Source organism: Oncorhynchus gorbuscha, linkage group LG26 (genome assembly GCF_021184085.1).
Source record: "Oncorhynchus gorbuscha isolate QuinsamMale2020 ecotype Even-year linkage group LG26, OgorEven_v1.0, whole genome shotgun sequence".
NCBI lineage: Eukaryota > Metazoa > Chordata > Actinopteri > Salmoniformes > Salmonidae > Oncorhynchus > Oncorhynchus gorbuscha.
The window spans coordinates 33,037,629-33,053,220 of NC_060198.1; the positions used below are offsets into that span (position 1 = coordinate 33,037,629).

The following is a 15,592-nucleotide window of genomic DNA, read 5'->3' on the forward strand; positions in this document are numbered from 1 at the left end:
TCAGACTTGGACTACTACTGTAAGTAAAATCTCGTTGACCATTGGGGAATGTGGTTGCATGCCCACTTTTCCTGCCTTGTCTGCCGTCCATGCGTCGTCACACCTCTTTAAAAGAGAACGAGAGAACACCAGACGGTCACAGTGTCGATATCAGGAATGATGAACAGCCGCGCGCTTTGCCTCTACGTCGCGCTCCTCTACCCGATCCCCAAAACATTGACGGAATACTCAACCAATACTGACTCGGAGTACGAGTTTGGGGATTACCGGGGCAAGTGGTGCTTAGACGACCACGGATTTGTGTATAGCATCGGGGAGGTGTACTATCCCAGTCCATCTGCTTGTCCGTGCACCTGCACTGAAGACGGACCCGTGTGCATACGACCCAAGTGTCCTCGCATTCATCCTCGATGTACACGGATTAAATACAAGTCCTGCTGTCCAGTGTGTGAGGCAGTTAGCAAAGTGTGTGTATATGGTGGCAAAATGTACAGAATATTCGAAGAATTCAGGGTGAGATAAAAAAAATATATGAAACATGACTAAAAATATGTTCCATCGACTTTAAGTGACTGTGTATATTATCCAAGGTTAAGGTTAGATCTTGGAATATAATATGTTTTATTATACTGTATTATACTCTGTCAAAGCAGTGTTTTTTGTGTCTAGTCTGATGGTGAAGATGGGGACATTGGTTATTTATCCTCTATTGCATGAGAGATGTAGGCCTATTGTCAAGTGTAATAACAGTTCTCTCCATCAACAGGGGGTCAGCAGTTGAGATGGCATGAGGTGACATTTCATATGATCTCTTTTTAATTGAAACCATTATTCAGGTATTACATGGATACATGCTTCATAGGTTTCTCAAGTATTATGCTTCCTTCCAAATGACAGGAGAACACAGAGTTTAACTGTAGAGAGAATGAAAGTGAGTGTGGTAGAAAATATGTCTAAAGGTTTGTCTAACCTGCTGTTTCAGTTGTCACGCTGTGAGAGATGTCGTTGCGAGTCCAACAGGGAGGTGTCCTGTTCCATCTCTGACTGTCCTGCACCGCACTGTGTCAACCCTACATATGAGCCCAACCACTGCTGTCCTGTCTGCTACACTGGTGAGTTCACTTCTACAAACACACAACTTTCCAACACAATTAATGGTCTCAACCCAATTTCTTCCACACTAGTTTACATGTTATAATGATAGGGTGGACATACACACACAGATGTGTTCTGTATAATTTGACCTGAACATATAACGCAAATATACAGAATCCACAAGCCTGGTCATATGTAACTCAAGCATTTTTCTGCACCTGCTATAACATCTGTGTATGCGACCAATAAACGTTGATCTGATGTCAACCATTAATAATTAGCTTTGACACAGTGTGTGATATTGATTATAAAGACAGCTGCAGCTCTTATGTAATGTTTACGATGGCAGTAGTTGGCTGCTGCCCCCAGCTGGAGTCTAAGGTCATCGATATCTTCAATGCTTCTTTAATCACTGCTCCACTGCACTGGTACCATCTGTACTGTGTGTTCAACATGATATGTGCATCATATTCATAACAAGCTCAATTATTAGTTAGAGTCAAGCCAAGCAGTTTTGGAAATATTTAGTCACTGATGTGGGATCCTAGCATCCTTAGAACTAAACTATGGAATTCAGCATTGCACAGATTACGTAACTGAATTTAGACACTGGATAAAGAGGGATGTAAATAAAACTGCTCGATAGTGCTCTGTCCATCACAGGAATAGTAACTAGCCCCCAGCCTGGTGGGGCATGGGGCCATTCATCCAACAGCAGGCAGTAAATGAACAGCTTGTGTGTGCGCCGTATATAGTTCAATCAGTAAATCAATCACATTTATTTATAAAGCCATTTTTACATTAACAGTTGTCACAAAGTGTTATACAGAAACCCAGTCTAAAACCCCAAAGAGCAAGCAATGCAGATGTACACTGAACTAAAATATAAACACATGTAAAGTAAGTGTTGGTTCCATGTTTCATGAGCTGAAATAAAATAAAAAATATAGGACATAACACACATCACAACAAGAAACCACAACCATACACACCACAACACTAAATAACACTACATAACACAACACTACAATATCCAGCTACTTCGCATACCCATTGAAGAGGAGTGGGACAACATTCCACAGGCCACAATCAATAGTCTGATCAACTTTATGTGAAGATGTGTCACGCTGTATGAGGAAAATGGTGGTCACACCAGATACTGAACGGTTTTGTGATCACCTCTCCCACCTTTTTAAAAATGTATCTGTGACCAACAGATGCATATCTGTATTCCCAGTCGTTCATAGATTAGCGCCCAATGAATTTATTTCAATTCACTGATTTCCTTATATGAACTTTAACTCAGTGAATTTGTTGCATGTTCTTAAATAATTCCCTTTGTCTTCTATAATAAGTTGGAATTTAAATGTAAAAAATGTTTGGTCTCCACACATTGGATTTTCAACATTGAAGAAGCAATTTTTTTTTGGAACTTAAGTTTACACTTTTAATTGAGAAAATAAAAACAAATGGCATGGACTCGATTATTAGCAACCTAGAGCTAATACTTGGTTGCACAGCCTTTGGCCAAGAGACAGTAACTGCTGACAAATGCTTCTTGAAGCCTTCAATTAGCTCTTTTCTACTGGATGTTTGGCCCATTCTTCAGCTGCAAACTGCTCCATTTCTGTGATGTTTGAGGGTTGCCTTCCACCAACTGCTGTTTTCAGATCTCGCCATATGTTTTAGATGGGAGTCAGATCTGAACTCAACGCTGGCCACTCCAGAACAGTCTAGTGTTTATTCTTGAATGATTCCTGGGTGCTTTTTGATGCGTGTTTGGGTTTGTTGTCCTGCTGGATGACCTACAACCTTCGACAAAGACCCAGTTCTTGTACACTGGGTTGTAACATTGGACTGATAATCTGCTGATTTCAGGATGCCTTGCACATGTTCAAGGCCCCCAGTACCAGAGGCAGCAAAGCAATCCCACGGCATTATTAAAACTCCCCCATGTTTGATTGTAGGATGGGTCTTTCTTTGAATGCTTAATCAGTAAAGATAGTGCTGATTTGTATTTTATTGGTCGACAGAACATTTTTCCCAGAATTTAGGCTTGTTTAGGTGTGTTTTTGCGAAGTTCAATAGGCGTTTCTTGCGTAGGGAATTATTTAAGAAAAGTGCAAGGGTGCCAATTTATTTGGCCACAACTGTGTCTGCCTTTATGGATGTGTAAGTAACTCTACAAAGTATAGCATATTGGTGCTGCAAATGACAGTAGGATGATTTTATTAAAGACTACAGAAGTTTCTCATTGCAATGCTGATCAAAAGAGCACATTACGTATACAATTAACTGTCAGAAACATATGCAATTCACATTTATGGTGACATCTGATATACCATCTATTTATTTCACATAATTTTTCTGCATCCTGCCTACAGGGCCCAATTGTTTTGTGGGCGACAGAGTGATCTCGGCAGGGGAGCGAGTAGAGATAGACAAGCAGACTGTGTGTTACTGCACCTACCGGGACAGCACCTGGCAGATGCACCCCCATGCCACCTGCGAGCAGCGCCCGCTGCCGGACCCCGATCTCAACCCCAGCCCCTCTGAGCCCCCCGAGGAAGACGAGACCAAGCAGATGGACAGGGACTTCCGCCCCAGGCTGGACTGGATCCCGTGAGCAGGCAGGAGGGTGGGTGTGAGGGTAATAGTGCGCCAAGGGGAAACGGGGAGATGATAGGGCAGGTTGTTTTCCATGCCCTGCTGAGTGCAGTCTGCATAGGGCTTAGGGCCAGGGATGATCTACTACACCACATTATACAACCACAATAACATTACTAGCTAGTAGTGTTTGTGCAACATTATATAAAACTTTGCACTCAGGAACAATATATGGTGCACATTAAAGACAATACACAACTATAACATATAGTTCCGTGAAATTAATTTGTCTCCATTTTCCTTCACTTGCAATAGTCTGGTTTTGTCATCAAAGGGCTGGTGTAAGTGGACACTTAGAGATGGTTGCAACATTCACCCTTTTATGAATCTCAGGTTTACACTAGTGCACATTAACGTTGCTCTGTATATTTCTTTGACTACTGTTGTTTCTTTAATAACATTGACATCCATCTCAGAATGGTTCTAACGCTGAAATGGAAATGTTCCTTTTTCTGTATAAATTGACTTGTAGTTCTATGAAGTGTACCTGGACATATCAAATAAACATCAGGAACCATGTGTATCAAGCGTCTCAGATTCAAGTGACAATTTAGGATCAGTTTTGCCTTTAATAGATTACAATGAATAAGATTACATGGATAATGGGCCCTGACCACAGATCAGCCCTCCTACGGAGACGCTTGATATGGACCCAGTTGAATGAATGACAATGTCCCATCCTTATACTTGTTTACATGCAGGCAAGCTCCTACACCAGGGGTATGTAACCCTGTTCTTGGAGTGCCACAAGTACAGCAGGGTTTTGTTCCAACTAGGCACCACATGACCAATTGATCAGTTCAGTGATTGCCTGAATTCAACACACCTGGTCTGCCAGGTTAATTAAATCAGAAACATGAAGTGGTTGCTGCACTACGGGACCAAGGTTGCCTACCCCAACCTACACTTTTCCCTGGACAAGGATTCTAGCTGATCTCAGGGCCCTTACATGAAAATGTCACTTGTCTTGCCTTTAGGTTAGCCACTTGGTAATTTTGTAAATATATATTATTTTCTGGTACTACATGTACCCATCTCGTTATTAAATACATTGTTTTTGTGCGGGCCTTCATATCCCTCAATGCAAACTTAATTTAAGCTCTTCGACGAGCAACCTCCTGCAATATGGATTTGTATTTTCAGCCATGAAGATAAATTCACCCCTGCTATCCATAACTTAGTCACCCATTAACAAGTTATCAAATATATCCTGACTTGGATGACAATTTTATGGGCTCCCGAATTGCACAGCAGTCTAAGAGACTGCATCTCAGCGCCACTACAGACCATGGTTCAATCACAGGCTGTATCACAACCAGCCGTGATCGGGAGTCCCATAGTGCAGCGCACAATTTGCCCAGTGTTGCTAGGGGAGGGTAGGCAGTCTTTAAAATACGAATTTGTTCTTAACTGACTTGCCTAGGTTAAATAAAAGGTTCACTGTGTCAATATTTTTTCAATGTGGTCATGTTCTTATCACCCAGTGAGACTAAACAGATGTATACAGTAGATACTGTGTAGTTTGACACTGCCTTGGGATCTTGCAAACAGGACACTGACTTTACAATGGTTTTTATTGAAAACAACAAGCCAGGATCAAGGATCACGCTATGCTGCCAGCATTTGAAGCAATCCTGGGCCACAGGTCTGCACATTCCTTGGCCACCGGTCCTGTGATGGCCGAACCTGTAACACAGAAGACAAATTCAGCCCACAACAAAAATGAGATAAAATAGTAGACAAGATGCCTTTGGCCTTGCATCAGTGTAGTAACATTTCACCCTTTGCAGACCTGCCACTTACATTGTGAACAAAAACAGTTATGGAGCTCATGAATCTACTTTGGTTGCTGACAAACAAATCCCCACCGTTTCCAGGTCAATTCCTATAGCGTTACCTACAAAATAACCCTACTTGGAATTGTAAAATCAAAATATGACATGTAGCGGTGAGATTCTCTACCCAAGTGAACTTGAAAGGAATGGACAGGTGTGCATACCAATGTTTTGAAATAAATGACTGAGTGAGGACATACACACTTCCAGGAGAAAGGTAGAGAATCACACTGCCTCCATTATTTCACTGTATCTAAATGTATTCAAAGGATGACCACTACCCAGTGAACAAATGTTTCATCACTGATTGAGATTGGTCAGCCAAAATGAGACTGCCATCTCACCCACAGTGATGATCTTAAAATTCCCTTCTTCGACAACTCACCGAGCTACTGACCAGACAAAGCAAGTGCTTTTTGAAGGGGTGTATATTTCGCAACAGAGTATTAGAAAAGAAAATGTACTACTCAAAATCCACATCCAGAATTTGAAAAGCACTCAAAGAAGCCCAGCCAAACATCCTTATGAAGAACCTTCATGACTTGGGATGGGAGCCCAAAGACTTAAAATCCCAACTCACCTTTCATTTCTCCTTTGACATTCACTATGACCCCCGCATTGTCTTCAAAGTAGAGAAACACGCCATCCTTTCGACGATACGACTTCCGCTGCCGTATAACAACCGCAGGATGCACTGTGGGAAAGAGGAAGACTATCAGAATCTAGCTACCTTACAACTCACATCGCTACACTGTTGATTTTCACCAATCAGTTAAACAATCGGTCTGGGACTACTATTGTGGTGAAAACTACAAGTAATTTTGAAGACTAATCAAATTACTATGCCAACCGCCATTAGCAAACCACCATAATCTCCTGATTAGCTAGTCCCAGTTCATCCTATTCTAGTAATCGAATACATAATGTAGAACACTCACCTTTTTTTCTGAGTTCTGGTTTGCCTTTCTTGACAGTGGCCATGACCATGTCACCCACACCAGCAGCGGGCAGACGGTTCAGACGCCCCTTGATGCCCTTGACAGAGATGATGTACAGGTTTTTGGCACCTGGTGAGAAAGGGGGAAGAAGATGGTGAATATATGACAGGATGGAGATGGTTCCACTGCCCAGGCTTGATTAAAGGTAGATCCTTGTAGACCATTTCAAGAAAAGACCAGGTTGAACTACATGACATGTTCCACCACTGATTGAGATCGCGCAGCCAAAATGAGACCGCCATCTCACCCACAGTGATGATCTTTCTATACCCTTTCTCGACAACTTGCCGAGCTATTGACCAGACAAAGCAAGTGCTTTTTGAAGGGATATTTATTCTAACAGATCTGAATGTAACATACCTGTGTTGTCAGCGCAGTTGATGACGGCACCCACTGGGAGACCCAGCGAGATGCGAAACTTTGCCCCAGATGACCCACCACGTCCTGAACAGGAGAAGAGATTCCATTTAAGTAAACTTTGCATAGTGCAGAGACTGAAAACACACTGCTTAAATCAAGCAAATATTATCCAAGTTGTTCCATCACGGATTGAGATTGTTCAGTATAGGTGACTGCCATCTCACCCACCAGTGATGATTACTATACCCTTCTTCGACAACTCACCCAGCTACTGACCAGACAAAGCAAGTGCTTTTTGAAAGGGGTTGAACATCACATTTCGTTATTTTCGTTTCAGATTTAAACTACTGCCAAGAATATGCAGCCAAAGCACTATGTGGGAGGCATGGTAAAGTCACCATAGAACCAACACACAAGGCCTCAAGATTAGAAGTGACTTAACACTGGCTAACATTACTGCTTGCACTACAAAAAGACAGCCCATGTTGACAGTTCTACCCCTTGTTTAATGCACCCAACTAGGGTAGCTTGCAAAGCAATTGACCAATTAGTCGTGAGTAGGCTGCTGTAAGGTGATAGCTAGCTAGTTAGTAATTACTTGCATGGCCTGGGAGAAGAGTTGGAGGAAACTAGCTAGTTGGCAAGGAAAATAACGTTCAATCACAGACGAAATCAGTGCCTTTGGTTCATGGTTTTTGAGTTAGAGTACCCCTTTCTAAAGTTAAAACAACACACCGTGGCTCAACTTAGCTAGCCGGGGAAATCATTGCGAACACTGAACACGTAGCTACAGCTAGTCAGCCTAGGGCTTCCGCGGAGTCCATGATTTGGAGTCATGCCTTGCTTTTATTCAGACGCTATGCTACCAGGCACTGACTAGAACACTCATATAAGTAGTTCACCTGCCACTCATTTGTTGGACATTGTACTAGAATGGCAACTACGCTTATATGTGAGGAATTAGAACACACCCACCAATTCATGCATTTTAGCTAACACGCCAAAAGCTAATCAGCTAAATGATAGCAAAAATGGCTTCCGTAACAAGCCCCTAAAATCATCGCTCTGAATAATGCTCAGTCCTTCACATTTTCAAGCCAATATGTATGACAATTATTCATAAAACGTCCATTATCCAAATAACATTATGTTCCTATGTTAGACATTCTGCAAACGGGTAGATGAATGTGGATTTTTCTTAGCAAGTCTCTTACCTCTCTTAGACATTGCTGCAAAAGGGAAAGAGGAAGACGGAAAAAGGAATCATGGGATATAAAGTTCCGCAGACATACCACAGACATTTCACGTCCGGTCGATTAAGCCTATATCGCCCTCTGGTGTTGGCGATAACAGCCTACGGGTTGCGGTCATAAACAACTACCAGAGCGCCTCTGCTTTCAAAATTAAAAAAAAGTAAACATTGTGCAACTTCATGAGCAACTATTTACTAATTGTCCAGTCATGAATGGCAGGGGTCACACGTGGAACATTGAAAACAGCAAAGAAAAAATGAGGTGAGTGAAGACCAAGTGTGTGTATAAACCCTGGATGACTGACAGGGGACGCTGTGTTGAAGCCACCTTGATACTCCTCAATTGTAAAAAAAAATATATATATATATAAAAAAATTGAGAGCTATATAAAAGCATTTGTTGATGTCTAGTTTTTGACATTTTACAGACACATATTACAGACACCTTAATGCATATTTTAAAATTACATTAAGTGAGCTAAACATTTAAAAAATATATAAGAAAACATTTTTACTTGAAAACATGTAAATACTTAAATAAATGCAATTTTGTCCTTGAAACATTTAATTGAAATACTGTAGAATTCCATTCATTCCTGGAGGACTGCGCCTACTAGTAAGTGCCAATATGGCTTCAAAGCCTCTCAATTGCCAATACATAGAATTAGCAATCCAGGGTTTATAAACACTATAAACTGCTCTTGAAAAAATTAAGAGACCACTGCAAAATTAGCAGTTTCTCTTGTTTTACTATTTATAGGTATGTGTTTGGGTAAAATTAACATTTTTGTTTTATTCTTTAAACTACTGACAACATTTCTCCCAAATTCCAAATAATTTAGGGCATTTATTTGCAGAAACTGGTCAAAATAACAAAAAAGTTGCAGTGCTGTCAGTCCTCGAAAAATGCATGTTTATTCAGCTCATGTGACAAATACAATTTGATTTGACTGGACTCTGGAGCAGTCGATACACATTCTCTGGAGTGATGAATCATGCTTCACCATCTGGCATATCAACGGACAAATCTGGGTTTGGTGGATGCCAGGAGAACGCTACCTGCCCCAATGCATAGTGCCAACTGTAAAGTTTGGGGAAGGCCCTTTCCTGTTTCATCATGACAATGACTCCGTGCACAAAGCGAGGTCCATACAGAAATGGTTAGTTGAGATCGGTGATGAAGAACTTGACTGGCCTGCACAGAGCCATGACCTCAACCCCATTGAACACCTTTGGGATGAATTGAAACGCCGACTGTGAGCCAGGGCTAATCTCCCAACATCAGTGCCCGACCTCACTAATTCTCTTGTGGCTGAATGGAAGCAAGTCCCTGCAGGAATGTTCCAACATATAAGGGAAAGCCTTCCCAGAAAAGTGGAGGCTGTAATAGCAGCAAAAGGGGTACCAAATCCATATTAATGCCCATGATTTTGGAATGAGATGTATCGATGGGCAGGTGTTCACATACTTTTAGTCATGTAGTGTACATCATTGGTGAAGACAGACGGGAAAAGGCGAAGCTTATCTTTGTTGAGAACAAAGTTCAAGAGAACAGAACTACTGCAGACATAAGGCACACAATTCATTAGACATCAAACAGTATCTATATTATGAGCAAAAGCAATATTGCCTGCTTATCTTTGAAGCCTATTCATGCAAGGATTTTATCTTTGTGAGAGGGATGATAATTATAGCAGGTGTTGATAGGAAGAATAAGGATGTGGTCTGTGTGAGGGGGAAAAAGATAGTGGAGTTGGAGGAATAGACTAACAGTAGCAAAGGAGTGAGGATGGGGAAGACATAGTGTAGGAAGGAGACATGGAGGGAGTGGATGATGTAACCTAGGAGGGAGGTTTTGGCTAGGGTGAAATAGTGATTCCTCACAAAACCCAGAGAAACAAATATTTTGGTGATTTTCATGAAATGTAATCCATAGAATAGTCCTTTGGGGGTATCTATGGTATTTACCAATGATGTCACTATTTTACACGTCAAAAACATTGAGAACCTTTCATAATGTTACCAAACAAAGACTCAACAAACTTACCCAAGACTCCCTGTCTCTGCCAATCTGTCCCTGCCCATCTGTCCCCAGCTCTGCTGTCTGTGTGCCCTCTGTTGCCTGATCTGCCTAATGACATCATTGTGAAACGTTTCCATTAGCATTTCACTTCTTTCTAATGAACATTTTATCAACTAGTCTTAGGCTACTAGGGTTCTTGCTTTGCGTGTTGGTGTACTGAAAAATACTCTGATGTCTGTCATTTTACTTTTTTCTGACATTTTTCTACCTGACAGGCTGGCTAGCTGCACACACACACACACACACACACACACACACACACACACACACACACACACACACACACACACACACACACACACACACACACACACACACACACACACACACACACACACACACACACACACACACACTTCTATCATTCTATATGGGCTTCGATCTAAAAGGTAGCTAGCAAATGTGAAACGGATTGCAGTGACGAGTTGACAGCTGTATGAGATCAGCATTTACACAACATATGCTGCACCCTTTTGTTATTTTAATATAGTTTGTTTCATATTGGCTGGCTTCCAACACTAGCTGAATTTGCAAAGTGAGCGAGCACCAATTCCGTTTCTGTGGTGTTTGCTATAATCTTTGCTATCGTCAGTTTACTCCAAGATCGGCACACATATGCTTCAAAGTCCCATAGCGACAATTTAGCTTTTGCAACGAGACCATTAAAGATATTTAAGACAATGGTAGAAGAGAGTGTAGTTCTGTTCAGTTGGAGGTTCAGTTTATCTCTAACCTTTTCACAGGGACTTTGAAGCACTACTGCATGCTGATCTTGGAATAAACTGACGATAGCAAAGATTCCATCTTTGACGACACCACATAAATGGAATAGATACTAGCTAGCTTAATAGTTCATGTTTGCCCGCTAGCTCTGCAAATTCAGCTCGCGTGTGTGTGTAAACCCTGCCAACATAAAAATAAAACATTGCTATGGCGCGATTGACTGGATTAACCTCACGTTAGTTATGTGCATTGAGTGCCTTTCAGACAGTAGATACGAACCCTCTGTTACCTGCCAGATAAGGAACTGGTAGTGGATCAAACAATTGTGAGGCAAAGGGCGGGGAGGCCGCAATCTTTTGAAACTTAAAAATGCGCTATTAAGTGTCTATAAGCAGCACAAGTGCTTTCACTGCATAGTATTAATATTATTGAAATTACACAGTTATGTTTACAGTGATATATTGGGGGGGACAAATAATTATTTTCCCCAGGATGGGGGGGCGTGTCCCCTCCATCCCCCCTGGGATTTCCGCCTAGGCTTTGGAGGAAGGACATATTTGACACTAGTATCTAAAAGCATAATTGAGAAATAATGAATAAAAGTTGACATACTTATGTGTTAAATCTAGCAGTTGTGAAACTGTGGAAAAATATACCTGCTCTGTCCTCACTGTGTTTCTTAACAGTTAGACAGTCAGCTAAACCCAAAGGTTGTGAACTGTCAAATTTGTGAACTGTGAAAACATTACAGAGAAAAAACAATGCGTTGCTTAAACATAATTACATTACAAACTCCATGATGGAGCTACGCAAACATGAATCAAAACAGAAAGTTACTTGCTAGACAGACTAGCTACTTAGCATCTTGAGGAAAGTTATGGTTTATATAAACATCAGCTCAGTTAATTACAGAAATAATAAATAAATAGTTGCTAAGATACAACAATAATATGCTACTTTTACTTAACTAGCTACAAGACTAATGCTTAGCAAGAATTAAAGGAGTTTACATGGGTGATATTGTTGCAATTTTTAGAGGAAGCTTGTTTGCTTGATTTTTTTTATTTTTTTATTTTTAATTTTTTTTTTAGCTTGTTTGCTTGATACATTGTTACTGTTTCGTTCACCTACGTCACCATGGACCACTTTCATGCGATGACAAAAAACGGCCACCAGATTGCGCCAATGCTTTCTTCAACAGTAAATAAAAACGGAATGATAGCGGTTCTCTGGCGGTTCAAACGGAGTCCTTATGGGTGTGAATCGTTGGTTGGTATGAATTAATGTCACCCCTGGAAACTACTTATATAATTGTTTAGCTCCATGGTCCATCTGCAAGGTATCTATTTTTGATGGGCATCCCAGTCATCAAGCCAGAGTCGCTGACTGTGTGTGTAGTGTCTTGTCCATTAGTCATGTGTCTTACTACTGCCTAGTCTGATGTCACACAACCATGACTGCTGGAATTGTTTGGGACTATTAAAGGCTGAGTGCACTACTTTTGTGAAATAATCTATTTTTCTCAAATAAAAAACATTATGTGTTCACTTATAACCTAAATCACTTTATTTGGCTCACACACTACATTAATGTTCCCCCTAGGATAAAATAGGACATTTAAAGGGGCATTTCTGTTTTGCCAACTGACACAGAATTTCATTATTATTTATTTATCATTATAAAACTTATTGGATAGACAAAATCTTTTGTTGAATGCTTTTTAGCCCTCAATCTACAACTTTATTAAGACAACTACCTCCCTTTTGTCTACATCCTCAAATCATTTTTTACCAAATCAACTTTTTTTTCAATCATTTAAATGCTGTTGTCGATAATAGCTCGTTGCAGTCATATGGCTTTCTCTATCTATTCAATCAGAATCTTTCAAAGACCTGTGAATGAGAGGCTAGCTGCCCTCACATAGACCCCCACCCAGTGCTCTCTCTCTCTCTCTCTCTCTCTCTGTTTCTCTCTCTCTCAATTAAATTCAATTTCAATTCAATTTAAGGGCTTTATTGGTATGAGAAACATATGTTAACATTTACAACGCAATGAAGTAGATAATAAACCAAAGTGAATTAAACAATACAAATGAACAGTAATCCTTACACCAAAATAATTAAGACAAATGTTATATTATGTCTATATACAGTGTTGTAACGATGTGCAAATAGTTACAGTACAAAAGGGAAAATAAATTAACATAAATATGGGTTGTGTTTACAATGTTGTTGTTTTCTCTCTCTCTCTCTCTCTCTCTCTCTCTCTCTCTCTCTCTCTCTCTCTCTCTCTCTCTCTCTCTCTCACTCTTTCTTCCTGTCGGGGATGTGCGCGCTAGAACAGGAAATGAATGCAGACAGCAGAGGCAGGCAAGCTGCGACCGGCACACACGCAAAGAGCACTCTACCTCCCTCACACACACATACACACATACACACACACACACACACACACACAAACTGCCCAGAGATCCTCCAACCAGAGCTGGAACCTTTCAGCCCCAGGTGAAAAGACAGAAAGCGGAGGAGGGGAGTGGAGGCCGGCCAGAGGAAGAAGAAGGAGAGGGCAGGGGGGGATCAGTGAGAAGAAAAGAGTGAAAGACAGAACAGAGCAACCTGTTCGTGAGATCTGGGACTCTGCTGAAGAAACCGTGGGAGCTGGGAACACAGGCTATAGGATGGTTCTGCTGTCCTCTTGCTCCAGGTACATTTTCTACAAAAACCTTTTAATAGACTTATTTATGTGGTGATTGTTGTACCTTATCATACCTTATTACTCAGAAGTGTATGCTTTGCTTTTTGTGCCATGGCAGAAATGTTGTTTGAGGGTTCTGTAGAGATGTGGGACCTTTTTTTAACAAGCCAGGAGCGAGGGCTCTTATTCGAATGTATGAAAACAACACATGTTTAACCTTAAATGCCCAGTGTGTGACTGCTGTTTGGCTGTTGTCGTCTGTGTTTGACCAATTACAAACTTAGTGAAAGGGTGAAAGTTCACCATGGATGTTGTTGTGATTCTGTCACATGCGAATCACTCAGGAAAATTACGATTGTGTCACATGTTGATCTCTGAGAATGATCTTGTGGTGTTTGGTCAACGCCCCAGTGGTCATGATTCATATTCATATCTAAACCTTCACCTTCGGGTTTAATTTTTAATCACTTTCTGTGGCTAATCTCAGCATTGTATTTTTATGACAGTCATACATTCAGAGATAGCATGAGTGTCCCTTTATAGTCCTCTCTGTCTCAGTTTTGAGTGTGTTGTTGAGTGTGTTGATGAGTGTGTTGTTGGGTGTGTTTACAGAACAGGAACATATTGAGTGCATGTGTCCCTGGAGCGCTCACACTACATTCCTGCCCCTGCCTGGTTGGGGTGGGTGTGGAGGGAAAAAGGGTAGTGCCGCGGGCTCGGTTATACACATACAGGTGTAGGATCTTAATTAGATCCCTTTTTTTGTTGCTGAGAGTGTTTCTGCACCGGAGGAAATGCAGATGAGCTTTACATACATTAACTGAAAACACACACTCTCACATAGGGTTGTTTTAACAGTATCAGACTTTTCATGTAGCCTACTTTTGGCCTGCTAATACCATAACCACCGATCAATCAATATTATGGACTAAACTTTCAGGTCCTGTTGCTGCAGGATTAATTTTCTGCGGCAATATAGGTCAAATAAAGATCCTACATCTGTACAGGACACATTCCAGCAAGTCCACCCTCCCTCCTACTGAGACACTTCTCTGTCTCACAAACACACACAGCAACATCACCTTGTTCAGGTGTTTGGTGAATTTTTTAATGGCAGAAATGAACCATTGGTTCATATTGGTTATGTGGCTACTTTTATTTATTTAATTAACTAGGTAAGTCAGTTAACAACAAATTCTTATTTACAATGACGGCATAGGAACTGTGGGTTATAATAATAATAATAATATATGCCATTTAGCAGACGCTTTTATCCAAAGTGACGTTATCTGCCGTGTTCAGGGGAACAGTGGGTTAACTGCCGTGTTCAGGGGAACAGTGAGTTAACTGCCGTGTTCAGGGGAACAGTGGGTTAACTGCCGTGTTCATGGGAACAGTGGGTTAACTGCCGTGTTCAGGAGAACAGTGGGTTAACTGCCGTGTTCAGGGGAACAGTGGGTTAACTGCCGTGTTCAGGGGAACAGTGAGTTAACTGCCATGTTCAGGAGAACAGTGGGTTAACTGCCGTGTTCAGGGGAACAGTGGGTTAACTGCCGTGTTCAGGGGAACAGTGGGTTAACTGCCGTGTTCAGGGGAACAGTGGGTTAACTGCCGTGTTTTTTACCTTGTCACATTTCGGTTACTGGCCCAACGCTCTAACCACTAGGCTACCTGATTAATGTGGTTGTATTTTTAAAATTTTATTTCACTTTTATTTAACCAGGTAAGCTAGTTGAGAACAAATTCTCATTAACCGCCGTCACTGCTTTTCTCCTGAATCCTTAAAGCTCTAAGATTATGTGCCATTGCTCTGCCTTGAGCTCAGCATAGCCTTATTTGAAAGGTTAACAAAATCAGAGAATAGAGAGCAGTTCTAAATTTGGAA

At 41.1% G+C, this 15,592-nt stretch overlaps 3 protein-coding genes across 3 annotated transcripts in view; 2 read left to right on the forward strand and 1 right to left on the reverse strand.

Moving 5' to 3' along the window:
- Positions 1-124: 124 nt before the first annotated feature.
- On the forward strand, positions 125-5,079 carry LOC124015197 (von Willebrand factor C domain-containing protein 2-like). The gene is made up of 3 exons (XM_046330232.1): positions 125-513; positions 983-1,112; positions 3,480-5,079. Exons 1-3 carry the CDS (start codon positions 157-159, stop codon positions 3,719-3,721), a joined length of 729 nt encoding a protein of 242 aa, XP_046186188.1. The 5' UTR covers positions 125-156; the 3' UTR covers positions 3,722-5,079.
- Positions 5,080-5,318: 239 nt separating this feature from the next.
- Positions 5,319-8,241, reverse strand: LOC124015198 (60S ribosomal protein L23). The gene is made up of 5 exons (XM_046330233.1): positions 8,170-8,241; positions 6,956-7,039; positions 6,536-6,664; positions 6,178-6,291; positions 5,319-5,448 (listed from the first exon to the last, which is right to left on the reverse strand). The coding sequence occupies exons 1-5, from the start codon at positions 8,180-8,182 to the stop codon at positions 5,366-5,368; spliced, it is 423 nt and encodes a 140-aa protein (XP_046186189.1). The 5' UTR covers positions 8,183-8,241; the 3' UTR covers positions 5,319-5,365.
- A 5,127-nt stretch (positions 8,242-13,368) lies between these two features.
- Positions 13,369-15,592, forward strand: part of LOC124015527 (rho GTPase-activating protein 27-like) — a 29,918-nt gene continuing 27,694 nt past the window's right edge. Inside the window, 1 exon segment of the mRNA XM_046330795.1 lies at positions 13,369-13,716. The gene's annotated coding sequence lies outside the window, so the exon portion shown is untranslated.

What these genes read in the sequence shown, in the direction of transcription:
- LOC124015198 (XM_046330233.1), bottom strand. An exon ending in CAACTGCGCTGACAACACAG is followed by an intron (nt 6,665 to 6,955) that starts GTATGTTACATT and finishes CTTTCTCACCAG; the next exon opens with GTGCCAAAAACCTGTACATC. An exon ending in ACCAGAACTCAGAAAAAAAG is followed by an intron (nt 6,292 to 6,535) that starts GTGAGTGTTCTA and finishes TCTTTCCCACAG; the next exon opens with TGCATCCTGCGGTTGTTATA.
- LOC124015197 (XM_046330232.1), top strand. Translation starts at nt 157, where the DNA reads ATGATGAACAGCCGCGCGCTTTGCCTCTACGTCGCGCTCCTCTACCCG. An exon ending in GAATATTCGAAGAATTCAGG is followed by an intron (nt 514 to 982) that starts GTGAGATAAAAA and finishes CTGCTGTTTCAG; the next exon opens with TTGTCACGCTGTGAGAGATG. An exon ending in CTGTCCTGTCTGCTACACTG is followed by an intron (nt 1,113 to 3,479) that starts GTGAGTTCACTT and finishes TCCTGCCTACAG; the next exon opens with GGCCCAATTGTTTTGTGGGC.